Here is a 26,188-nt window from a genome sequence, read left to right on the forward strand (position 1 = left end):
ACGTATGGCAAAGTCATTTTCCTTGTACTCGACTTGTCCGTTTCCAAGCGAACAATATATTTGATTCAATCTCAATTTCCAATAAGCTGGATTTACTTTGCTGTTGTCTAACCTGTATTACCAACAGTTTAGCATATAGTGTATTCTAGAACTTTTTCGTCTTCTAAGTTTATTGTTCTGACACTCGGCTAGGCCTAAAGTCATTTAAGAAGAAGAAGAAGAAGAAGAACATTGTCAACGCTGCCCTGGCGGATCTCGAAATCGGAATGTACGCTGAATTCGTTGTACATTCGTTACACCATTGGTTAAACATTTAGTTGGAGTGAAAATTGTGTAGAAACTGAGTGGAAACTGTGGAAAAGTGTAATTGAATTGAATAATAAAAGTATTTAGTGATTGATTTGTGCTGTATTTGTGATAAATTAACGTGTTATTATTAAATAAATAAAGTTTAAAATGTTCGCGTAAGTGAGTTTGACAGGCTAGGGAATTTTCTAGTGACATCCAAATTGATAGTCGATAAATCTTTTCTTTTAATTACATTTATATTAAAAATAAATAATAATAAAATAAAGAAAGATAAAAAAAGTTTTCTTTATTAAAATTATGATTAAATTAATTTAATTGAATTTAATTAAAAAACAACAATTTGCATCGATTATACAAGTTTAATTTATCTCATTAAACAATCTTCAAAAATTCAATTGTTAAAAAAATGACAACATAGAAACTATATAACTTATTAATTAATTAATTTTTCTATTTACAATTGAAAAAGAGAATTTTTAAAAAGGAGAAAGTATAAATGCTGCCACCTACCGTGCAAAGTCGGCGACTCAATTTCTTTATCGACTATCAATTTGGATGTCACTAGAAAATTCCCTAGCCTGTCAAACTCACTTACGCGAACATTTTAAACTTTATTTATTTAATAATAACACGTTATAATTTATCACAAATACAGCACAAATCAATCACTAAATACTTTTATTATTCAATTCAATTACACTTTTCCACAGTTTCCACTCAGTTTCTACACAATTTTCACTCCAACTAAATGTTTAACCAATGTGTAACGAATGTACAACGAATTCAGCGCCATATATTGAGATTTGTAATTATTGTAAAAGATCCTGTATATAAGCTTGTACTTTATTTTAAAAGGTGCTTCGGTATATTTAAGTTTACCAACATCTTTTAATATATCCAGTTTATTAGTTTGATTTTCAAAAAAGTTTTTTGTTAAATTTTATTTTTGATCTTTGATCATAGGAATTTTAAGAGTATCGTGTAAAGGCACTCTCACACCTTTTTGGCTGCCTGCAGGTTACCATGGCAACGCATGAGAGTGAGTGCGACAGAAAATTTAAAAATTTGAATATTCAAATTTTCTGTCTCACTCACACTCGTACGTTGCCATGGTAACCTGCAGGCAGGCAGGCAGCTAAAAAGCTGTGAGAGTGCCTTAATGATATTTAGGTCTTCATTGCATCCAAAATATTCAATAAAAACTGATTTCAGTCTTACAAAAAAAATAAACTTTTAGTTCAAGTAAAACTATTGTATACATAACCAATAATTCATTTGCTTCTAAGGTCCCTTTCTTCAGATCGCGTCACACATATTTTCGTTAGAATATGAATTACCAATATTGTTCGAACAAATTTTTATTTTCATAAATTTCGAACCGGAAAAGAAATAAATATTTAAAGAAACTGATAAGCAGTTAAATTTAAAGGATCAACAATATTTTTTCAAAATATGTACCATGTAAATTTTCCTTATTAATAAAGAATATTTACTTGATATTCATTTATTTTATTTATTTACTTTCAACAAAATTTTGTTGTTTCAAAATAAATGTAAATTTTTCTCGTTGAGAATTATAATTTATAATTATAATGACATTTTTCATCTTTTATGTTACAACTTTTCAATAAATATTTTAAAAAACAATGTTTTTTTAGAAATATTTTATTCTTCAATATTTTTAGAGATAAGTTGTCTACAGTGGATAATTTTTGTTTGTTATTTCACATATGTAATTATTCTTCGCTGGCTTTTTTGCAAAATATTTGATAGATTCAGATAAAATTTTGTGGAAAACTCTAAATAGTATATGGAATCGTTATTATGTGTCAGAGTATTAATATTTTATCAAAAAAATTTATTTTTAAAAAATTGCATAGATTGAGGATTTAATATGGCGGCAATACTAATTTAGTAATTGCCACAAATATGTAAATATAAAATTTGTTTATAACTTCTTTTTTAAATTTTAATTTGACAACAATTATTCAACTGTAATATTATTAGTAAATACATTTTAAAAAACTCCTGTACTTTTATTTTATACGGAAATGTCTTTTTTGTGTCGGAAAATTGAAAATAAGTCAATTATATAAATTTTACAAGGGGAACAACATATAACCTCAAAAAGTAACATTTACTTATTTTTCCAGTAAATGGAAATAATAATAATAAACCACTACTACGGGGTTATTATGACTCAAATTTTGAGTTTACATGACTCAAATAAAAATATTTTTTTATGATAAAAAATTGCGATAATAGCTCCGGTTGACAGTTTATAAAAATGGTACACTAGCAAATTGTTAGCTTGCTACGTCAAAAACAGTATTTTCGATTTTTCTTTTTAGAAATAATGAATCGACGTAGATTAAATTTTTTGACATTGTCACAAAATGAAATAATTTATATTTCTTTTATTTTATTCTTTTATTCTAATTTTGAAGAATTTACAATTTTCCGGAAGTTATATATAATGAAAATAAGGTAAAAATTAAAAATGAAACTTTATAATGTTTTTGTTATCTATAATTTATAAAGTTTATGAAATTTCTTTTTCAGAAAGGTCGTGATTCAAGAGCCAAGAAGTGATAATCAGAAATTATGTGTTATAATTGAGCCTTATCGATAGAATTATTCCATTCCTATTTTTTTTTAAATTTTTTATTCATTGTATTATGCTACTTATAAACGAATTTGTAATTTACTATTTTACTGCATTATTGGAATTAACGGCTTCAATCATAATGTATAAGGGAAGAAAAAATTTTATTCTCAAAATTTCTTTCTGCTTGATTTTCATTGTGACGCCACTTTTTGCTCAAGGTACAGAAAAAATATACAATAAATTGAAAAAAATTTTAAATTGCTTATTAAAATTTTTTAACTACAATTTATTTTTTATTATTTTATTATACAGAATGATTTTTATGTTGCGGACCCCTTTAATTTTTTTTTCGTTTTTTATAATAAAAATGTTCAGGTGGTCCGGAAATATATATTTCCAAGAAGTTTCAATGAAAAATGAAATGAATTATAAAACAATTTTTAATAATTTTTCTCTATTTAAAGATAAATGTGATAAAACTAAATGTCCTGGTCCATTAAAATTTTACGAAGAAGTCAAGTGTAAACCAATTTACAAAACACCTGACGATTGTTGTGCCGTGAAATATGATTGTTCTCATATTGAAAAAAGATTCAAATCAAAAAAATGTTATGTACATGACAATGTTTATGAGGTCGGTGAGAAATTGAAAGAAGAAGACTCATTGCCTTGCAGTCGTGAGTGCATTTGTTTAGAAAATCTACCGGAATTGTAAGTTATTTTTTATTATTAATTTTCTTAAAAAAAATTAATAATTTTTATAGAATAATTACAAAATTATAATTTTGTTTTAACATTCGGGAATAGGTTTTGATTTCGTTTAAGTTTTAACTTTACGTTCTTCATCCCAATTACTATTTGTTGTGATTTACATATAATTATTTTGTAATCGTATAATAATTAAATTAATTTATTTATTAATGTTTTGAGAAATATTTATTTAAATTTTAAACTTTATTATCTCTAGAATTGGATTCAATTGCGCAATAATAGATTGTTTTGAAAGACCACCTAAGGAGGGATGTTATAGGGAAAATTCTCCAGATCAATGCTGTTCAGGTCGAGAAATTTGTCGTAAGTTTATATTATTTCAAAAAATTTCGTTTCTAAAATTTAATTCAATTTCAATGAATAAATTTTTCAATTATATATTTCTTTATTTGTATAGCTACAAATCCTGCAGTTTGTCTTGTTGATGGTAAAACATTAAAAGAAGGTGATTACTTTGAACCAAAAGATATGCCAAATCTCTCATGCTATTGTAAACCAGGATATACAGGTAAATTTGTTTTATAACTTTTAAAAATACAAAACAAAAATTTTTTACATGAAAAATTTATAAATTTTTAATAAACTTTAACCCTCTTCTTTTTTTTTAAATAATACATTTTTTATTCTCATTATTTTATTAAATTATTCTAATTATTATTTTGTGTTCCAGGCGAAAATGTTGAACCCTTCTGTCATGATCCAAATAAAAAATCATGTGGAATTGAACTCAGACATAGCTATGAATTAAAAGAAAAATGTGCTCCAATTTATAACTATCAAGAGTCTCTGCAAACTTCTTGCAATACTTTTTTCAGATGTCGTAAGTAGATGTATTTAAATATTAAATAATATTTAATTAATTAATTAAGTGGCAGACAACTAAAAAAATTAACACTGGAAAAATATCGAACATTTTTAAAAAACAGCTTGTTCTATTTTTTTTTTTGTTTCTTGGCAGTTTTAAAAATATAAAGTCTTCAACCCCTCTGATATATCATTTAAAATACATTAATTTTATCATTTTTAAATAAATATTAATAATTAATATTTTAATTAATATTAATATTAGCTGAAGAAAATGACACACTTATTTCCTCCTCAACAAAGGAAGATGACAAAAATTCTACTGATGAATCGGGTAAGTAAAAATTGGTCATTTAAAAAACGTTTTTTCAATATAAAATTTTTTTCTATTTCCAATGTATTAAAAGAAAATAAAAATTATTTTCATACGACCAGGATGCAAACAAAATTAATTTTGCTTATTTTTATTACTTAAAACTATAAAAAACATTTTTTTACTCAAAAATGGTAGATTTCATTGAAATATATTTTTTATATTTCTATATTTTATCAAAAAAAAAAAAAAAACTATAAATTTTGGGTCTTTTTTTAAATAATTTTTATCATGAAAATATCTACACGTATACATAATTATAATTTTTACTCTTTTTTTTTATTTTTAGATACTTGCACATTTGGAAAAATTGTCATGAAAATTGGTGATGAACTTAATCAGAAAACGGACGATATGTACAAATGTATGAAATGTAAATGTGAAGTACCACCAACTCCTACCTGTCGACAAATTTCTGATAAACCATGTGATGTATCATAAACTGATTAATTTTTTTTTTAATATTAGATTAAATACATCAAAATTAAAATTAATCTATAAATTAAAAAAAAATCTCCTAAAACAATAAGAAAGTTGTATAGTTAATAAATCAAATTAAAAATTGAATCTACTTAATAAATAAATCAATTAATTTAATAAAATTATATTGTTTAGGAAGTATCAATTTTCTTCTTGACAATATTTAGTATTTAAAATTATAATTTAATTTAAAATATTAAAAAACAATAAAATTTATTAATAATTTATAAAATAATTTCGAAATTCTGAAAAAATTTAAATTTAAACTTCTCTTTTATTGCTGACAATATTTTATAAGCTTTTTTCAAACTTCTGAATAATCAATCGTATGAATTTTGAAAAAAACAATATATATACTTTTAGATTCTAAACAATGACAAAAAAAAAATTAATTTTCATAGGTTGAAATTTCACCGGTCCCTCCCCTTAATTCAAAGTAAAATCTTTATGAAGATTTAAAATTATTTCAATTATTATAAGATTTTTTTGTATTCACATGTTAATGTTAAAAAGATTTCTGTATTGAAATTTCAAGGAAAAAATCACAGAATATTTTACAATTGGCTTTTCAGAATTATTTAAATTAAATTTAAATAAAACATAAGAAAAAAAGATTTGATAGAAGATAACGTTAAATACTTACAAAACAGGTTTTAAACAAAGTTTTTCTGGTTTTCTTTTGTTAATAAATGATTATTGAAAAATTTTTTTTGAACATTTTTTACAAAGATTTATATTATCACATATTTTTATTTTATATATGAAAATACAGAACTCGAGATATTTGAGAATTACAAATTTTTATTGTTTTTAAAAATAAAATTCCTTTATAAATTAATTATAAATGTAATTATAGAGAAAAATAGAAATTCATTAAAATTTTTTTAAATAATAAAAAAATTTGTATGTATAAAAAAATTGAAACATATGTCTTGAATTAATTGCTTTATATTTAATGAAATAAATTTTTTTTTTTGGATAAGTAATTACAAATTGTAATTTATATTTTATTATATAATACAAAAAAATAAATAAAAATTTTTTTTTGTGTATTTCTATAAATTCTAATTTAGGAAATAAAGAAACGTTTTACTGACGTTTGTCAAGGAACAAGGTCAAAATGGAGAGAAATATATATGTCATAGTTCAATGTTATCATGATTAATTTGTGAAATAGTAATAATTGTATTTCACTGTCTCGTCCTCAAGATCAATTTTCGTAGTCCCGCCGTACTGATCGTTCCACCACAGTAATTTTAAAACTCAAGAGTTTTTGGCGCCTTCGGTAGGTGTCGCCCTTGTCGTACTTCCCTTTTCCGTCATTACGTTGTTCTGTGCGTTCCACGACACATCGTTTCAAGTGAAACCAAAAAAAAAAAAAAAAAATAAATAATAATAATAATGAAATCATCATCGGATAGCAGCTCATCTAGTGAAGAGGATCGTCGTCGACACAAAAAGAAAAAGAAAAGTTCATCGCTTAAAAAATTGGAGAAGAAGTTCAGAAAGTTAAAAAAGGACTTGAAAAAAGCAAAGCACAAACGGCGTTCACTCAGCAGAAGCTCGTCACGTTCAACATCGGAATCTCGCAGTGAGTATTCAAGATCTGAACAAGGATCACCACGTTCCAACAGCCCGAGCATAGAGCGCATCCCGAGAGGAGCGTCGAATGACGGGGCGGAACATGATCGCGATCGAGAGCGACGCACATCCAGGTCCGAGCACGCTAGACGGCGGAGCCTAGAGCGTTATCCGCGAGATGCGTCTGGTTCGCGCCTTGGTGCAAATGAAGACGAAGAGCGTAACCGGAGAGGTACGTCGCGTCATTCTCGTAACCGCTCTAGATCCAGGAGTCTGATATCCCTTCAAGGACGCAGAGTCATAGTAAATAAACAGACCACAGATGGCGCAGCGAGCAATTCTCAAATGGTAAACAACGAAAGTGAGTTTCTAAAGTTGCTGACAGATGGCGCTGCGGAGGAAACTCCTCAAAGTGCACCTCTTCATGATTCGATAGTTGAGTCATGGTCGAAAATATTGAAGTCAGGACTTCCTAAAGAGACAAAACAAACTCTAATAAAAAAATATAATACGCCAGCTAATTGTCGCACAATTGGTGCTCCAATTTTAAATGCAGAAATTAAATCTGCTATGAGCACATCTGCTATCAAAAAGGATCAACACCAAGTGCGCGCTCAAACTCAGCTGGGAGCAGCAATTAGCGCAGTGGGACAAGTCCTGACAACATTTTTAGAGGCCAAAAAAGCTACAAAAGAACTCGAAAAGAATGAAATTTCTCAAGTTTTTCAAACCATCTGTGACATAGGCAAGATTCTTACTGACTCACATCACGATACATCAATTACTCGCAGGTCCTTCATCACTCCTTCCTTCAGTATGCGATTAAAAACAATCGCTGACGAGACAGGAGTCGATACTTTCCTGTTCGGAGAAACATTGGGAGAAAAACTTAAGGCAGCGAAAGAATGTGAGAAAAGTGGAAAAGATATAACTAGATCTGCTGTGGTCAATACATTTAAAGGATTTACAAACAAGGATAAACCATCCACCTCATCAAAAAATCATTTAAACTGGAAACCCCCCTCCAAGAAGTACAATCAACGGACATCCTCGAGGAAGGGGGGACAACAATGGAATCGGACAAATCATCGACAGTCCAACGACAGTCGGAGAAAATAAAGGTGAGTAAAACTGCAGGTCGCTTAAAATTTTTCACAGAAAAATGGAAGGAAATAACCAATGATCCTTTCATAGTGAACTGCGTCACAGGGTATAAAATACCCTTTTGCGATTCCCCGTGTCAAATGTCAGTACAAATGGCCCCTTCATTAACAACTGAGGAGGAAGTTAGAACACAAAAAGCCATTACTAAACTCATGCAAATCGGGGCAGTAGTTTGCACTAAACCCTGTAAAAATCAATTTTTGTCGTCATATTTTTTGAGGCAAAAGCCAAGTGGTGAGGATCGATTCATCCTGAACCTTAAAAAATTGAACAAATTCATATCAACCTCACATTTCAAAATTGAGGATATGAAAACCGTTCTTCGCCTTATCAGTAAAAACTACTTTATGGGTGTAATCGATCTCATAGATGCATATTTAATGGTGCCAGTCGCTGTAAAACATCGCAAGTTCCTTCGATTCAATTTTAATAATGAAATTTATGAATTTCAGTGTTTGCCGTTTGGGTTGTGTACAGCGCCATTCACCTTTACCAAGCTGCTCAAGCCTGTCATTGAAAAACTAAGAAAATTAGGCATTTTAACAGTAATATACCTTGATGATATTCTCATTTTAGCTAGGTCACAGGAGGAGTGCAGGAAAAATATTCAAATTACGCGATCACTCTTGGAATCTCTAGGGTTCTTGGTAAGTGAGAGTAAAAGCCAACTCACTCCTTCACAACGGTGTACTTTTCTAGGCTTCATACTTGACAGTAAAAAATTTCGAGTAGAGCTACCCGATAAAAAACGTGTCTCTATCTATCAGTTTGTCCTTAGATTTCTAAAAGATAAAAAATGTACCATAAAAGAATTAGCTCAGTTCATTGGCATGTTGGTAGCAGCTTGTCCGGCGATCAAATATGGCTGGTTATACACTAAGAGATTAGAGAGAGAAAAATTCTTATCGCTAGAAAAATCAAATAATAACTATAAAGCTAAGATCACGCTATCAAACCTGGTTCAGTCCGATTTAGAATGGTGGGCTGAAAACATAAAAAAATCATGTAACCCAATTAGGGAAAATAATTACAGAAAAGAAGTATTCACAGACGCATCCTTGACAGGATGGGGTGCTTTCTGTGAAGGTAAGAAAGCCTGTGGGTTATGGAATGCTGATGAACGCAACCTTCATATAAATTCATTAGAACTCATGGCTGCATTCATGGGTCTCAAATGCTTTGTTAAAAACGACAAAAATTGTGAAATCTTGCTCAGAATGGACAATACGACGTCCATTGCTTACGTTAATAGAATGGGAAGCATTCAACACCCACGACTATCACAAATCGCGCGTCAGATTTGGAATTGGTGTGAGGAGCGTGGCCTATGGTTACATGCAACATACTTACCGTCTAAAGAAAATAAAGAAGCAGACGAGGGATCGCGAAGTTTACCAAAAGAAACGGAGTGGGAATTAGCTCCCTGGGCATTTAGTAAAATTAACCAAACTTTTGGACCTTTCGACGTGGATCTCTTTGCCTCAAGGGCAAATGCCAAATGCGAAAACTATGTCTCATGGCATAGAGATCCCGACTCAATGCAAATAGACGCGTTCACTATGAACTGGAAATATTATCATTTTTACGCATTTCCTCCTTTTTCTGTAATTTTACAAACACTGAAAAAGATTCAGACGGATGAAGCGGAAGGTGTTGTTGTAGTGCCCTTGTGGCCTACACAACCGTGGTATCCGCTGTTCACGTCTTTGATAGTTTCAGAAAAAATTCTTTTTAAACCACAATTAACTTTATTATCTTCTCCTCACAGGAAAACGCACCCTCTGTGTCACAATCTTTCCCTGGTAGCAGCGTGTTTATCAGGGAAGCATTCAAAATGAGAGGTGCCACAGAAGAAGCCGCGGAGGTGATGCTGAATTCCATCAGTGCAGGTACTTTGCGCCAATACAGCAAACCCCTTAAATCATGGTGGAATTATTGTCAGGAAGGAAACAATGATCCATACGACGTCGCAATTTCGGATGCTCTGAATTTTTTCACGACAACCCTGGAGAGTGTCAATTCCTTCAGCACAATCAATACTTATAGAGCGGCATTATCTCTTATTGCAGGTGGCGACTTAGGAAATAACAAACACATTTCACGGTTTTTTAAAGGAGCAGCAGTGCTAAAGCCTAAGAAATACAAATATGATGTAACGTGGGATCCAAAGCCTGTATTAAATAAATTAACCACCTGGTATCCTCATGAGGGCCTGACCTTAGAGATGTTAACAAAGAAATTAGTGACGTTATTAGCACTCACTACAGCGCAGCGGATACAAACATTGACCGTAATAAGGCTAGAAAATATCAATTTAAATTCGGAACCTGTCAGAATTAAAATAACGGATCCTATAAAAACATCAAGTCGCAGCAAGTTTCAGCCGAGCTTAGAAGTTCCAACTTTTACGGAACAACCTGAGTTATGTGTAGTAACAACTTTACGCGACTACATAGAAAGAACGACAGCACTAAGAAAAGGTGCATCAAGTACTGGAAATTTGTTCTTGACTTATAAAAAGCCTCACCATCCAGCCACGTCGCAGACACTGAGCAGATGGATAAAAGAAATACTGGAAAAAAGCGGAGTCAACACAAAAATATTTTCAGCCTATAGTACACGCCACGCAGCGACTTCAGCGGCAGCCCGGAAAGGGACAAATATAGAAATAATTCGTCGTGCAGCTGGATGGTCTGCAACGTCCTCAATGTTCGCCAGGTTTTACAACCGGCCATTAGCAGATTCAACGACTTTCGCATCGACTATTTTACAAAAATAATCTCAAACCGATTTCAAATAATACTCTTTTTCATTTACATATGTGCATAATATTTTTTCTTTTCAAAAAAAAAAAAAAAAACCTCGTTTTCTGTGTTCTTGTAATCTTAATTACAATGAGTGATTAATAAATATATATTCAATATAAAAATAGCATAAATTCGCATACAAACTTTAAACAACTACGAAAATTGATCTTGAGGACGAGACAGTGAAATACAATTGAAGGATTGAACGAACTTACCTTAAGTGAAGATCAATCCAAATTGTATGAGCTGTCTCGTCCGAATAGATCAAACCCTCCCTACCCAAAATATTCAAAATAAAATACCCAGTGCGATTTATGCTAAACTTTAAAATATAATGACGGAAAAGGGAAGTACGACAAGGGCGACACCTACCGAAGGCGCCAAAAACTCTTGAGTTTTAAAATTACTGTGGTGGAACGATCAGTACGGCGGGACTACGAAAATTGATCTATTCGGACGAGACAGCTCATACAATTTGGATTGATCTTCACTTAAGGTAAGTTCGTTCAATCCTTCAATTCTATTAGCTCTTGCATTTAGATACTGAATCATCTTCAATTCTCTCGACATTATATTCAATGTGTGTTGAGAAAAGAAAAATTTACATTCCCTTTCTTTTTAAATAGTTTATTGTTTTGTGTGTGAGTATATATATAAAGCAAGTTTTTATTTCATTCTGTAATGTGCACATGTTGCCAGTGATTGTAATTTAAAGATATTATGTATAAACGGAGTGTGCCTCTCATTCACATAAGCTTCTGCTTTGTTTTTGTGGTATATACACTTGCTGAAAAAGGTGATATGATTAATTTTTAACAGCCCAGAAAAAAAAAAAATTAATCCAAAGAAATTAAAAAAATTTTCGTTTTTTTAATTCTTGAAATTTATATATTTAATATTTTTTATACATGTTTTGAAAATTATTTCTTGGGATTTATAATTTTTGCAGAGTGTGATAAAATCAAATGTCCTGGACCATTGAGTTTTTACAAGGACTTGAGATGTGTGCCAATTCACAAAAATCCTGAGGATTGTTGCGCAATTAAATATGATTGCTCACATCTCAAGGATAGATCCACATCGAAATGTTACGTAAATGACAATATTTATCAAATTGGAGAAGAATTGAAAAAAGAGGATGCTCAACCTTGCGATACTGATTGTATATGTGAAGAAGGATATGGAGGAATGTAAGTTTTTCATTTTCTATAACAAAAGTAATAATAAATTTTATTAATAAATTATTTATTTAAACATACATACGATTTTAATTCGTACAAAAAAGAGTACTAGAAAGAATTTTACAAATAAAAGTTTTATAATTAATAAAATTATAAATTTTTCAATAGAGCTTCATTTTCATGCGCAGAAGTCGATTGTGGCTACCATGAACCTGTTAACGATGGATGTTACATTGATCAATCGTCAGATCAGTGCTGTCCAGATCGAATTATTTGTCGTAAGTATTGTTAAAAAAAATTAATATACAAATTTTTGAATATTCCATAAATTACAATGATTGTCTTATATTTAAAAAAAACATATAAATTATCTTTAATTATAACATTGCGATCCAAAAAATTAATATAACAGATAAAATAAAGTAAAAAACAAAATTCTAAACTGTATTTTAATTTTTTTACTATTTTGAATAACTTTATACTATTACTTACGAATTAAAAAATTAATAATTTAAAATTATTAATTAATTTTATTTATTTACAAGATTTTCTCTTACAGCCGATAATCCAGCAACATGTCTGGTTGATGGAAAAATTCTAAAGGAAGGTGATTATTTCGAAATCAAAGACCAGCCGAATACATCCTGTTACTGTAAACCAGGATACACGGGTATATATTATCGTTTCCATATTATTATCCTTTATAAACATAAGTTCTGAGAATTAGATAAAATTAGTATAATTTTAATAAATAATTCAGTTGAACAGTAGAAAATAGAATTTTTAACAATTTTTTTTTTCCAGGAGAAAATGTCGAGCCATTCTGTCACACTCCGAAGGGTAGTTTTTGTGGAACCGAAATGAGAAACAGTTATGAAATCCGTGAAAAATGTGCTCCTGTTTATTATTATACACAATCACCTCAAACATCGTGTAGTGTTTCTTACAGATGTCGTAAGTACAAATGTGACCTTCAAAATTTTCGTTTAATAATTCGTATAGCATATTTTTGAACAACTAAAGATTATAAATTAAATTATTAATTACATAGTTAATATTATTTTAACATTTTCGTTACAAAGAAATATAAAATAAAATTAATATTTCAGAAAACAAGAACGACACTCTAATTTCGCATCCTGAAACACGAAATGGTTTAGATAGTGACAAAATCAGTAAGTATTATTTATTTATATTTATTTTTATTATTTAAATCTATATATAGGGTCAATCCATTATATTTCGACTGAAGTCGTCGCTGACTAATTTTTAAAAATTATAATACTTTGCAAGAATGATTTTGAAGTTATCAAGATCACGAAATGAAAAGAATTTTATTAAAATTTTAATTATTTATTGCAAAATATGAATTTAAAGTTTATGAGGTGCTGAAAACTGTCAATTTTTTAGCCATTAGAAAATATGCAAAAAAAACAGAATTTACCATAAAAATAAAAAAAATTGTTGTAATTTACTAAGAATGAATAAATTTATCATTATCAATTGATATAATTATTTAAATATGTAAAATAATATATACAATATGATTTTCAAGTTCGCCTGTCAAATAACCTAAATTTGCAAATTTCATCTATTAAATGTGAGAAAGAGAAGTCATTAAATTGAAAAAAACCTTACCAAATATAAAGTACCTGTGACTAACTTTTAGTTTTTCTTAGCACTTTTTTCCTTTTTTCTTCATAAATGTGAAATAAAAAGCAATAAAAATTGGCACTTTGCTTATTTTCACTATTTTCAAATGTAAATAACTTTCTTGGCGAAAACTGAAAAATTACAAAACTTGGGCAATATCTAATTGATCACTAAATACACACTGGAAAAAAATTCGCTTTGGTCCCGAAGATACTTTTTGAGATAATTAAGTTTAAACTTTTCACAATTTTTATCAGGTTAATGCATGTGATTTTTATAAAATTGAAGTTAGTTCAAAATGTTTAACCAATAAAACCTAACTTCGTCCTTAAAAAACTACATGTATTAACCTGATATAAATTGTGAAAAGTTTAAACTTAATTATCTCAAAAAGTATCTTCGGGACCAAAGCGAATTTTTTTCCAGTGTGTGTAGTTAGTGATCAATTAGATATTGCCCAAGTTTTGTAATTTTTCAGTTTTCTTCAAGAAAGTTATTTACATTTAAAAATAGTGAAAATAAGCAAAGTGACAATTTTTATTGCTTTTTATTTCACATTTATGAAGAAAAAAGGAAAAAAGTGCTAAGAAAAACTAAAAGTTAGTCACAGGTACTTTATATTTGGTAAGGTTTTTTTCAATTTAATGACTTCTCTTTCTCACATTTAATAGATGAAATTTGAAAATTTAGGTTATTTGACAGGCGAACTTGAAAATCATATTTTATATATTATTTCACATATTTAAATAATTACATCAATTGATAATGATAAATTTATTCATTCTTAGTAAATTACAAAATTTTTTTTTTATTTTTATGGTAAATTCTACGTATTTTTGCATATTTTCTAATGGCTAAAAAATTGACAGTTTTCAGCACCTCCTATACTTTAAATTCATATTTTGCAATAAATAATTAAAATTTTAATAAAATTCTTTTCATTTCGTGATCTTGATAACTTCAAAATCATTCCTGCAAAGTATTATAATTTTTAAAAATTAGTCAGCGACGACTTCAGTCGAAATATAATGGATTGACCCTATAAAAAATTTTTTTTATATATTTTTTTTAATGGATAAAAATAAATAAAAATATAAGAACGTTAAAAATTAACTGAATTTAATTTTAGATGCATTACAAATCTAAAAATTAAATTAATTATATAATAAATTAAATTTGTCAAGTGTCGAAAATAAAACGCATTTAATTTTAGTTTAGTAAATTTACAAACGACGAAAATTTGACACATAAAAATTACAAATTTTTTTATTAAAAAAGTAGAATAGAATTTATCAACATTTTTTTACCCTTTCATTTCTTTAAAATTAAAATTAGGTAAAGTTTTTATTTTTAAAATTGTGAATACTTGAATAATTTAATATTATAAACGCAGTGGCTATTTGGCCAGTGCACTGGCCAAATAAGGTGGTTTAATTATTCGGCCAGTGCACTGGCCGAATAATATGGTTTCACAATTTGGCCAGTGTGTCAATAAAATCACAATTAATATCCAAAGCTGGCCAAATAAAAAGGGAACACTATTTGGCCAGTTAAAAAAAATAGATTTTTAATATATTAATATGTTGACTAACAGACGTTTTGATATAAATTAATGAAATTAATATAATGCTTGTCCCCTCAACATAACCTCGAACTCCAATTTATAAAAATTGGATAAATGTTACGTTTCGTGTGTAACTTTAAAAAAACACAAAATATTAATTATTATTTTTAAAAAATCTTTAACTCAAAATAATTTTTTCTTAAAATTGTACAACTGGATTTTTCAAAACTGGGGGAAATCAATTTTAAATATTTTTAGTTCTATTATAAATTATCTTTTAGTTTTAGGTTACAATACGCCTTTTAATCTAGAAAAAAGATGTTATTTAATTTATTATTTTATTTTTCAATTTATTTTATTTATTTAAAATCATTTTTCCAATTCACATTAACAGACAACAGATTGTACGACTTTTGCCTTTTTTAAAATTTGAATAATTTTTAGTTATATTTTTTTAAAAATGATTGCGTAAGTTTAAATCTTGGAAATTGTGTAAAATTTGTTTTAAATTTAAAAATATCGTAAATTTTTTTCTGTTCAATTATAAAATATGAAAAAAATATATTCTTAAAATTTTTTGTATAAATTATTTTTAATAAATAAAGCATTATTATTTATTTAATATTGTTTAATCGTAATAGTGTGATTAATCGAACTTGTGTGAATAAACATAATTTAAATTTACGCGGCTTATTTTTTCTGAGTAACTACGTGAAACAAATAGTTTTCAATTATTTAATTAATTATAAACAAATATCGAACAGCTGCGTTTATACCTGATGAGGGTTTTATTAATACACTGGCCAAATTGTGAAACCATCTTATTCCGACAGTGTACTGGCCGAATAATTAAACCACCTTATTCTGCCAGTTTTTCTCTACAACATAGAAATGCCCTGTTTCTCGTCACTGGCTGAATAATTAAACCACCTTATTTGGCCAGTGAACTGGCCGAATAGACACAGCGTATTATAAAATGGAAAATAATATCAGATTAAAAAAAAAATATATTTTTTTTTGTTAATAGAAAATTAAGGAAATCATATAAGTAATCGATTTTACATTATTTGTTTTACAGATACTTGCAAATTTGGAAATATTGTCATGCAGATCGGTGATGAACTTAATCAAGCAACGGATTATAGTTCCGTTTGTGTAAAATGCAAATGTGAAGTTCCACCAATTCCTACTTGTCAACGACTTTCTGATGATGAATGTGATGTCACTATTCATCCAAAGTTTGAGTCCAATTATTGAAAATTATTACATATTAATGTAATTTTAGATAATAGTGAAATTAAGTGTAAGTTATTGAATACAACATTATTTTTCTCAATTTATATTTGAAAAAGACGAATATTTAGAACTTGAAAAAAATTTATAATGCATAGTACAAAGAATTGATAATTTAAAGTAAAATATGACGATTTGTATATCATTATTAAGATAAATAATTTTTTACTTTCAGGTGAAGAGAATTTTCCACATATTTACACGTAGCTTTTTTTTTAATTTGAACAGTATTATAATTATATTTTTCTGTTAATCGTAAATCAGAAACCTGCAGAAAGCAATAACAAAAAAATGTTTTGATAAAAATTGTTTTTATGAAAAAAGTCTTTGTTTATATGTATAATTAACGATAAAAATAAATTTTTAAAAATTCTTCACTTCTAATTTTTGTAAAATTGTTATTGAAATGCTTTTGCAGGTGTACGTGTGTTATCGTTATCAAAATATATATGATGATATACAAATAAAAAACTTGTTGATTTATTTAAAAGAAAAACAATAAAACGTTTGCTTTTATAAGGGAACCTCCATGAATTCCCCTTTGGAATCGAACACATGTTTAGGGCCAAAGCACAGAAGAATCGCGAACGAGATATATGCGTTAGAAAAGGACAGCTACATATTTGTGTGAAATTCCATGGCCGTTTCCGAATTGGAATTTTTAGCGCATATGCATTTAAAAATTTATTTATGCATTTTTCGGACGGAAAAACAAGGACACTGCATACTTCCCGAGTATATACTTTATCAAAAAAGCGCTAAAAATCCCAATTCGTAAACGGCCCATGTGTGGGTTTTTCTAGTAGAGGGAAGCCCAAAAAATATCGCGTCATTAAATTCTCAACTCCTATTGGGATCTGTTATGAAAACAACTGTGTTGTTACCCATAAGCGTAGCTTGGAATAGTCGTTTCGTCCGGTCCCCACCAGGGATGGGTAAGTATTATACGTGACGTATTATACGTGGTTTTCTACACGTATAATACGTGGTTTTCTACACGTATAATACGTGGTATTATACGTCTTTAGTTTTCTACGTATGTCACGTATAATACTTAGATCACGTGACGCGCGCGATTTTTAAATTTTAGAAAGTGAAAAATGTGATTTTAATAATTTATTTCACAAAATTTTCAAGTAATTTCTATTTAACAATTTATTAATTAATATGATCTGATTAAATAACTGAAAATGGAATGTTACATCCGAAAAAGAATTTTCCCAAATATAAATCCATATCTTGAGGAGTTTTTGTGTTTTGCGATTCCTGTAAAATAAAACCGGTATAATAATTTTTAGAATATAAATATAAGTAAATACAAATTATATTAATGGTATCGTATAAGCATAATTTTAATTAACAATATAGAAGTTTATTTTTACTTATTTTTTTCATGGAAAAACCTTTGAATAAAAAATAATAAAAATACATATTTAAATTAATTTACAAGGTTTTTTAAAATTCCAATAACTTTTTTTATTCTAATTAGAGTAAGTGTACTAATTATGGCGAGTGCACCAATTACGGCGCGTTCATAAAAAATAACTATTATTACTATTATATTGAATATAACTGTTGCCAAATGATTAAAAAAAATTATTTTAATCTTTTTTTGATACAAATACTTATAAAGATGCACATTTAAACAATTATTAATTTAATTATTTGAGATCAAATTTTTTTCCGCGCCGCAATTGAAACATTTTTAAGATTTCCATTGGCTTCAATTTCGGCGGGCAAAGTATCTTCAAAATACACGTAATTTCGGTCACCGAAATTGATACACCGAAACTGATACAAACTCGCCGCAATAGAAAATTACGGTATTAGTTTTAATTTCTCATATTTGTTTAAATAATCGATTTTTATAGAGTTAAAAATTTTTTTTAATATCTTAATAACATAAGCTTTAAGTTTAATAAGTCTTAACTTGAGTTTATACAATAGAAATGTCGAATTTTCTATTTCAAAGGTGTTTTGACTCGAATCTCGCCGCAATTAGTGCATTTACCCTAGTACAGGTAAAAGCAGGTTAAAATTAAAAACCAAATGAAAAAGCATTCTTGGCTACAATTGAATATAAAAAGAGGGAATTTGTATATCTGTTATTGTTATTATCAATTAACAGCTGTTTATCCATATGTGCGCATGTGCAGAACGAGACACGTATAATACTCAGGTTTTCTACGTTTTCTACGTATAATACGTAGAAAATGTATTATACGTAGAAAACCTCGAAAAACTCACTTTTACCCATCCCTGGTCCCCACTAGTGGACTCATCAGTAAGGCTGTAACGCTGTGCTGTTACCAACCATCAGGGTTGGGTAACTTGACGTATTTTATCTTAATAAATAATTAATAATAATATTTCATTTTATTTATTTAAGCACTAAGACATAGTTATTAGTTCCCAATTGAGAGAAAAAGAGAGAGAGAGAGAGAAGGGAAGGAAAAGCGAATTGACTGGATAAGAATAAAAGTATATATGTATAGTATATGTATAAGAATATGTTTATAGATATGTTTGTGTATATGTATATATGTGAGTTAGTATGAAATTCGATAAAATGAGTATGGTGGAAGGTTATGTATGACTCATGCCGTAAATGACCGTTTGTAAATGTCAAGGACACTCTTTAAAATACGCAAACAAGATCGTGACTCTTTATTCGTATTTTAGTACAAAAACTGCGTTTTATGGACACCTGCGCAAGCACACCTGCATCTAAGATCAAAATAGAGGAGAATACTCCTATAAAAGAATGAGGACCGAGAGCAGAATTCAGAGAGTAGAAGACGAAGTAGAAGAAGAAGATTCTTGATAATTCACGGTTTTCGTAGCAAAGAATATTCTAAAGTTAATATTGCGTAGTCAAATGTCTTGAGAGAATCTTAGAAAGATTTAATTTAATACAACTCAGATTCAGTTAATTACTGAATAAAACAATTAGTGATTTTATATGAAATTTAATTGTGTTTTTATATTTAATTCCTCTCAACAAGTTAATCCTTTAGGATTTTAATGAGATTCGGACTCAATCAATAAAACTATAGTGAAGTTAAAGAATTGGTATAAACAATTAACATTCTTAATAAGTGAACTATTAAAAAAATGTTTATACTAATTGTGTTGTGAAAACACCTTTAAACCAACCGTTGGTTGTTCCTACACTGCCATCTACAAAATCATATTCCTGATCATTCAGTTTTGTGTCAGCAAAATTGTAGACGGACTATTATATAGTTTCATATTCCTGCGTGTTACAAGGCTACGTAGTGGGAAACCTGCCTTATACGACCATGGGGAAGTGAGAGTTGGATCGTATATATATGCTACACGCCAGGCCAGTCTTGCCAGATTAGGAATTTTATTCCTAGATTTAGGAATAATTTAAGGAGTCAGGAGCATTTTCAGGAGTACAAATATTTTAGGAATTTTTTTAGAAGAAAATTTTAGGTCCTTAGGATTTTTTAGGAATTTTGTCTCAAGTCAAGTAAACGTCGAGAAACCAGTGACCGGCTAAGAAAATAAAGGAATGAACCACAAAAACAAATTACAAAGGCGTTTTAAGACTTAGACCAATTAACTACTAGATTCAGAACTCACACGCGGTAAACTGTTCACGCATTGGTTTACGTCATACATAAGTTTATGTATTTTACGCATCATTTGTTCCCAACCATGTCCGCTTTTAGAATTTGTCACTGCTGCTGCCAAGCACTGCATTGCACATATTTTTTGACTGATTGTAAGTTAACCAAAGTGTATCTTTGTCCACAAATTCAAATTAAAAGTTTTAATTCGTATATTCTTCTCTTATCATTGATTTATAATTGCAGGAAATTAAAAATGCCATCACAGAAACGCAAAACATATATTTAGAGATATGTCAAATTTTGGGAGTTATTGCCTATTTTCAAAGGTTATATTTCAAAACAAAAATTGACGTATTTCATCATTTTCGAGAATGTATAGAACTTTTTATATTTATAAATTTTTTAAATCAAGTTTCTAAATAAATTTTCTGTATTTAAAATTTTCATAGTTAACGGCTTATTTTTGCATAATTTCAGTAGCTTTTAAAATCTCCCTGCTAAAAATAAAATCAGAAATCAGTCTCAAAACGTCAGAAATCCTGACGTTTTGAGACTATTTTGATGTTCTGTGATGCTGCTGACTAATTCTGACTTAAATAGTTTTTATGGGCCTGACGTTTTCTAAAAAGTGACGATTTCTCACTACGTTTTATTTTTTTTGTAAAAAGGGTTCCAAGAGAGGTACCAAGGCCACTCAAACCCACCATATAACTCTATTATATTATATATTCCCTTCTTCCAATAGAAGGGTCCTTTCGAGGGTCCATCAGGTTTTATGACTTTTTAATGCAAAATAAAAAATTATTTAAATTTAAATAAATATTTTTTTAAATGTTATATTTGTAATTTATAGATTTTAACGATTCCAATGATATAAAACATTATGTAAAAACTCTAAAATTACATAATGATTATACAATAAATACTCCATTAATTAAAATTAATTCTCAAAAATTTAAAAATATTTGCAAAAAATTTTATATCGTTGTAATTGTATTAACATGTACATTACGAATATAATATTTAAAAATCATTTTTTTCAAATGCAACAATTTTTAATTTTGCAATGAAAAGCCATAAAACCATAAAAGATCCTTCTGGCCTATACTTTTCTTTTTGTCCTTTTCTAACGTACATATAATATATATGGAATCACGTTTGTAAGACAAGGACAGAAAAGAGAAGGCGTCAATGACTACGACTATACTTTTAAAGTCCCTACTTCAAATTTGTATTTATTATTTTACAGTAAGCTAGTTTCCTTACATTTAGTTATAAGAAAGCAACATATGTTGAAAACCTATTCTTACCATTGTGTTAACTCTATATATATATATATTTGAAAAAAATTAGAAATCGCTGGCTATTTCACATAAAAGTTTATTTTTTTACAACTAGATGAGCAAAAACATTCTGGTCTCTTGTAAAATAGAATATATGAATTGATCGCTCAATCAATCTCTGAGCAAATTTAATCCAGTTTTCACTAAATATAAATTTGATTTGAACCAAATATTACATCTAATTATAGTGCAGTATGCTAAAAAGAGAAATTAAAATTAGTAATTATTTAGTTGATTTGTGGAAGAATTATGTTAAATTGAATTTTAATAATATAGTAATTAATATATGCATATTAATTAATTCTTATCATTATAATTAATTATAATAGTAATGAATGTTCTAAAACGTGAGCGAAAAACCTGATAAAATTCGCTCAGAGTTTACTTGAGACAATCCGACAGTATCTTATTATTCTTGACTATTTTATTTGTATATATATTACACATATTCTTTTAAGTTCGAATTCAAATAATATTTACATACGAATTTTTTGTTTAATTAAATATTTGCTGAAGCAAATTTTATTAATTGAATACATTAATATATGATAATTGGACTACAAATGTTTTTTGATCAATATAACAATATACCTATTTTAACTTTACTTGTTAATTTTTAAAAATTATAAAATTTTTTTAAAATAATAATTATCAACTAAATATGTTGATAAAATTGAAAAAAAGTAATAAGATCTTCTATTTTCATAAAACCGTATTCTATTTTTAAGATCTCAGTTAGGTTAGTTTAGCTCAGGGGTTAGGTATTCGGTTTGCGTTCATTAGGTTGTGAGTTCGATTCCCTGCGTTTGCGAGATTTTCTTCGATAGGAGTAAATAAATATAATAAATTGTAAAAATAATAATTAAGTATGTGTAACGTAAAGATAAAAAAATGATGTGCGATAATTTATTTTTTTAATGATAAAATATTGATTTTTTTTAATTTTTAAATATTTGTAGTCAGAATTCATGAGAAGTAAGTCAGGAATCTTCAAAACTATTTTATAGAAAGAAATGTCATTTAACATCACAAATAGTCACAGGGTTTAATGATTTATGGTATGGCAAAAAAAAGGGTCTCCGACCCTCATAAAAAATCTGACTACTATTGACGATTCTTTGACTAAACCTCACTTATTGTGGTGTTCTGTGACTGCAATCGTAACAAAAACAGTCTCAAAACGTCAGAGATCCTGACTAATTTTTTGACGTTTTGTGATTTTATTTTTAGCAGGGCTCAAAGAGAAATAATTTTATTTAATATATTTTAGAAATTAAACGATTTTTTGCAGTGATAAAAAAACAAACGTACGCACAATTCATGCCGGTAGTGTATTGTCACATATTTACAAATTTTCCGAAGATCTTGAAATTTATTACAAAATATTCTTTTAGGTTGGTTAAAGCCTTTTCCTGGAGATGATACGAGGGCTTTTTGTTCTTTTTGCAAACAAGATTTTTTGACACACAAGAGATCTCTTGAAGACCATTCAAGAAGAGAGAGACACCTTCGAAATATACAAATTGATAAAGATATTCGTCAATCTACAAAACTAGATTCGAAAGTAGTAAAAGTAATCACCGATAAACGAAAGGTAGCAGAATTAAAAATAGCTGCATTTATAGCAGAACACTGTTCTGTTAACACTGTTGATCATCTATCTGAAGTAATTAATTCCTTGGATCCAGAATCAAAAGTTCTATCTCAAATTAAAATTCACAGGACAAAATGTACAGGGCTGATAGTGAATGTTATATCACCTTGTTTGTTTGAAGAGTTGATCGAAGACATAGGAGAGTCTTGGTATTCATTGATTTTAGACGAAATTTGGCTGTAACGAGAAAAGAAAATTTGTCAACATTTGCATTTAAAAATCATCTCGTGGCATCAAATTGCATAAACTTTGGTTATTCGTTCAACAACGAGAGCGCCAACTATAATCCTGCATCAGTTGCAGTAATAAAAAACAGATGCAAAGATTTTTCAATTCGACTATGCGAAGAATTGCAGTCCAGGACACCAAATAACATTCGACTTTTAGAAAAAATGAACCTTTTTAGTCCGGAAGTTGCATCACGTCAATACAAGGAGAGTATTGCAAGTATTGCTCAAGAATTTCAATGTTTATGCGAAGATGCTGTTTGTCAGGAATGGGAACTTCTCCATCGTCTTGAAGTAACATTTAACTCATCTGACGAATATTGGATGAAAGTGAGCGAAGAAAAAAATGCTGGTGGTGAACCAAGATTCAAACACATCTCAAAACTCGCCCTATCGTTACTCAGTTTGCCTTTTTCAAATGCCTCAGTGGAAAGAGCATTCTCCATTCTTAATATCATAAAAGAAAAATTAAGAAATAAGATGTCTTATGAAACTGCAGATGCCATCTTACGCGTGAGATATCTTTTAAAAAATCAAAATTGTACCAAATTTCAGCCAACTGAAAGAATGCTGCAAATAAATTTAATAGTGAAATTGTTTACGGGGGAAATTTTGACAACGACATTCTAAATGCAATATTACCTTAATATTAGCGCGTAATATTACAGTAACATTAAGGGTAATATTACCTTGAGGCGGACATTTTAAGATCACTGTAAGATTACTGTAATATTACAACGTTATATTACGAATCTTACATGTATATTACCTCTTACCTTGATATTGAGGTTATATTACGTGCTTCTTGGGAATATGATCACCAAAAATTAACTTTTAGACTGATTAGAAATAAATAAATTAATTAATTAATTTGAAATAAATGTATTTTACGGATTAAATATTTTAATGTTATGTTAAATCTGTTAACCAATGAAACTTTTAAATAAATAAAAGTTGAAAAATATATAGTTTGATTATAAAAATTCTTTAGTATATAGATACTTCATATTTAAATATATTTAACTCAATATTTAACTTAACATACAGGGTGTTCCAAAAGTATGGAAACTTGCAAATATCTCGAAAAGTACGAATTTTCGTGAAAAATGTTCAATACAAAAGTAGTTCCAAACAAAAAGATCTACATTGTTGAAACCAAAAAATTGGGCCCCGGGCCCAATGTTGGGCCCTACAATGAAAAAAGTAGTTTTCTTAAATGAGACCACTAATTTTGAATATCAAATTCGTAATCCCCATGAAATTCTGCGTTCAGACATGTGGTATAAGTGCCCAAAATATTGGGCCCAATCCAAGATATCGGGCCCAACATTTTTCGACAAACAAAAAAAAATTTTTTAAATCGTATCTTTGGGGGTTTTTGGGGTCACAGGATTACAAAATTCAAAGCTACTTTTCAAATTGGGCACAGAGCCCAATGTAGGATTCCGCGGCCCAATGTAAGGCCCACAGTAAAAAAATTAGTTGTCTAAAATAAAACCCACTAATTTCTAGTATCCATTTCGTAATCGTCATGAAATGGATACTAAAAATTAGTGGTCTCATTTGAGAAAACTACTTTTTTCATTGTAGGGCCCAACATTGGACCGCGGAATCCTACATTGGGCTCTGTGCCCAAATTTAAAAAGTAGCTTTGAATTTTGTAATCCTATGACCCCAAAAACCCCCAATGATACGATTTAAAAAATTTTTTTTGTTTGTCGAAAAATGTTGGGCCCGATATCTTGGATTGGGCCCAATATTTTGGGCACTTATACCACATGTCTAAAAGCAGAATTTCATGAGGATTACGAATTTGATATTCAAAATTAGTGGTCTCATTTAAGAAAACTACTTTTTTCATTGTAGGGCCCAACATTGGGCCCGGGGCTCAATTCTTTGGTTTCAACAATGTAGATCTTTTTGTTTGGAACAACTTTTGTATTTAACATTTTTCACGAAAATTCGTACTTTTCAAGATATTTGCAAGTTTCCATACTTTTGGAACACCCTGTATAATATATAAATATTCATATTAATAAATAATTATTAACATTATAAAATATATATATTAGTAATCTTCGGGATCTAGGAATATTTTTGTATTTCTAGGGGGAAATTCTGGTGGATTTAGGAACTTATAGAAAAGCGCATCTGGCAACACTGTGAAAAGTACATATGTAGAATTGGCCTGTTTCGACGAAGCCACATAATAAAGAAGAAGTGTCCACGTGCTAGTGTTTACATTTCACTGCTCTCTATATATATATTCAGAGTTATATTTGTATTTTTACTATTTAAATTTCATAGAATTTTTTATTATAATAATATCTTAATTTTTTATCACAAATAATTGTTACAAAATATTTAGTATCAATGAATTTTATTTAAAGATTATTCATCGTTTAATATTCTAAGGCCAGTGACATCAGCTGATTGATAGATCCTGTGGACCTGTAACTTAAAAAATAATAAAATTTTTTAATATTTACTATTGCATTTTTTGACATAAATTAAGGTAAATTGTCTAGAAGATAATATTTATTACTAATTATTTTATATGAATTTCAGCTTGTTGGAAATTGTAGGAAAGCAAAAAGTTTGTATCAAAGAACATAACCTAACTTTATAATACATAAAATATATTATGTTATAATTTATATTAAAATTTAATTAGGTACAAATGTCTAATTGTAATTAGCGCATAAAAAAGGATAAAAATAATCCTTCATTGATAAGTTACAGGATCAATCCATTATATTTCGTCTAAAGCATGCGAT

The 26,188-nt window shown here is 28.7% G+C and overlaps 3 protein-coding genes across 3 annotated transcripts; all 3 read left to right on the forward strand.

Annotated features, from left to right (window-relative positions):
* Positions 1–2,618: 2,618 nt before the first annotated feature.
* On the forward strand, positions 2,619–5,432 carry LOC127285904 (uncharacterized). The gene is made up of 8 exons (XM_051312109.1): positions 2,619–2,796; positions 2,872–3,135; positions 3,382–3,628; positions 3,885–3,991; positions 4,086–4,196; positions 4,359–4,508; positions 4,758–4,826; positions 5,155–5,432. The coding sequence occupies exons 2-8, from the start codon at positions 2,988–2,990 to the stop codon at positions 5,304–5,306; spliced, it is 984 nt and encodes a 327-aa protein (XP_051168066.1). The 5' UTR covers positions 2,619–2,796; positions 2,872–2,987; the 3' UTR covers positions 5,307–5,432.
* A 2,419-nt stretch (positions 5,433–7,851) lies between these two features.
* On the forward strand, positions 7,852–11,080 carry LOC127285924 (uncharacterized). Its single transcript, XM_051312149.1, has 2 exons — positions 7,852–8,047; positions 9,859–11,080. Exons 1-2 carry the CDS (start codon positions 7,997–7,999, stop codon positions 10,867–10,869), a joined length of 1,062 nt encoding a protein of 353 aa, XP_051168106.1. The 5' UTR covers positions 7,852–7,996; the 3' UTR covers positions 10,870–11,080.
* Positions 11,081–11,416: 336 nt separating this feature from the next.
* On the forward strand, positions 11,417–17,511 carry LOC127285929 (uncharacterized). The gene is made up of 8 exons (XM_051312155.1): positions 11,417–11,693; positions 11,847–12,087; positions 12,247–12,356; positions 12,638–12,748; positions 12,883–13,032; positions 13,188–13,253; positions 16,374–16,598; positions 16,764–17,511. The coding sequence occupies exons 1-7, from the start codon at positions 11,618–11,620 to the stop codon at positions 16,550–16,552; spliced, it is 933 nt and encodes a 310-aa protein (XP_051168112.1). The 5' UTR covers positions 11,417–11,617; the 3' UTR covers positions 16,553–16,598; positions 16,764–17,511.
* Positions 17,512–26,188: the final 8,677 nt, after the last annotated feature.

The sequence above is a fragment of the Leptopilina boulardi genome, unplaced genomic scaffold (assembly GCF_019393585.1).
Source record: "Leptopilina boulardi isolate dan_hultmark-lab unplaced genomic scaffold, ZJU_Lbou_2.1 LbouV2_342, whole genome shotgun sequence".
NCBI lineage: Eukaryota > Metazoa > Arthropoda > Insecta > Hymenoptera > Figitidae > Leptopilina > Leptopilina boulardi.

What these genes read in the sequence shown, in the direction of transcription:
- LOC127285924 (XM_051312149.1), top strand. Translation starts at nt 7,997, where the DNA reads ATGGAATCGGACAAATCATCGACAGTCCAACGACAGTCGGAGAAAATA. An exon ending in GACAGTCGGAGAAAATAAAG is followed by an intron (nt 8,048 to 9,858) that starts GTGAGTAAAACT and finishes TTCTCCTCACAG; the next exon opens with GAAAACGCACCCTCTGTGTC.
- LOC127285904 (XM_051312109.1), top strand. Translation starts at nt 2,988, where the DNA reads ATGCTACTTATAAACGAATTTGTAATTTACTATTTTACTGCATTATTG. An exon ending in GACGCCACTTTTTGCTCAAG is followed by an intron (nt 3,136 to 3,381) that starts GTACAGAAAAAA and finishes CTCTATTTAAAG; the next exon opens with ATAAATGTGATAAAACTAAA. An exon ending in CAATACTTTTTTCAGATGTC is followed by an intron (nt 4,509 to 4,757) that starts GTAAGTAGATGT and finishes TATTAATATTAG; the next exon opens with CTGAAGAAAATGACACACTT.
- LOC127285929 (XM_051312155.1), top strand. Translation starts at nt 11,618, where the DNA reads ATGTATAAACGGAGTGTGCCTCTCATTCACATAAGCTTCTGCTTTGTT. An exon ending in TAGTGTTTCTTACAGATGTC is followed by an intron (nt 13,033 to 13,187) that starts GTAAGTACAAAT and finishes TTAATATTTCAG; the next exon opens with AAAACAAGAACGACACTCTA. An exon ending in TTTAGATAGTGACAAAATCA is followed by an intron (nt 13,254 to 16,373) that starts GTAAGTATTATT and finishes TTTGTTTTACAG; the next exon opens with ATACTTGCAAATTTGGAAAT.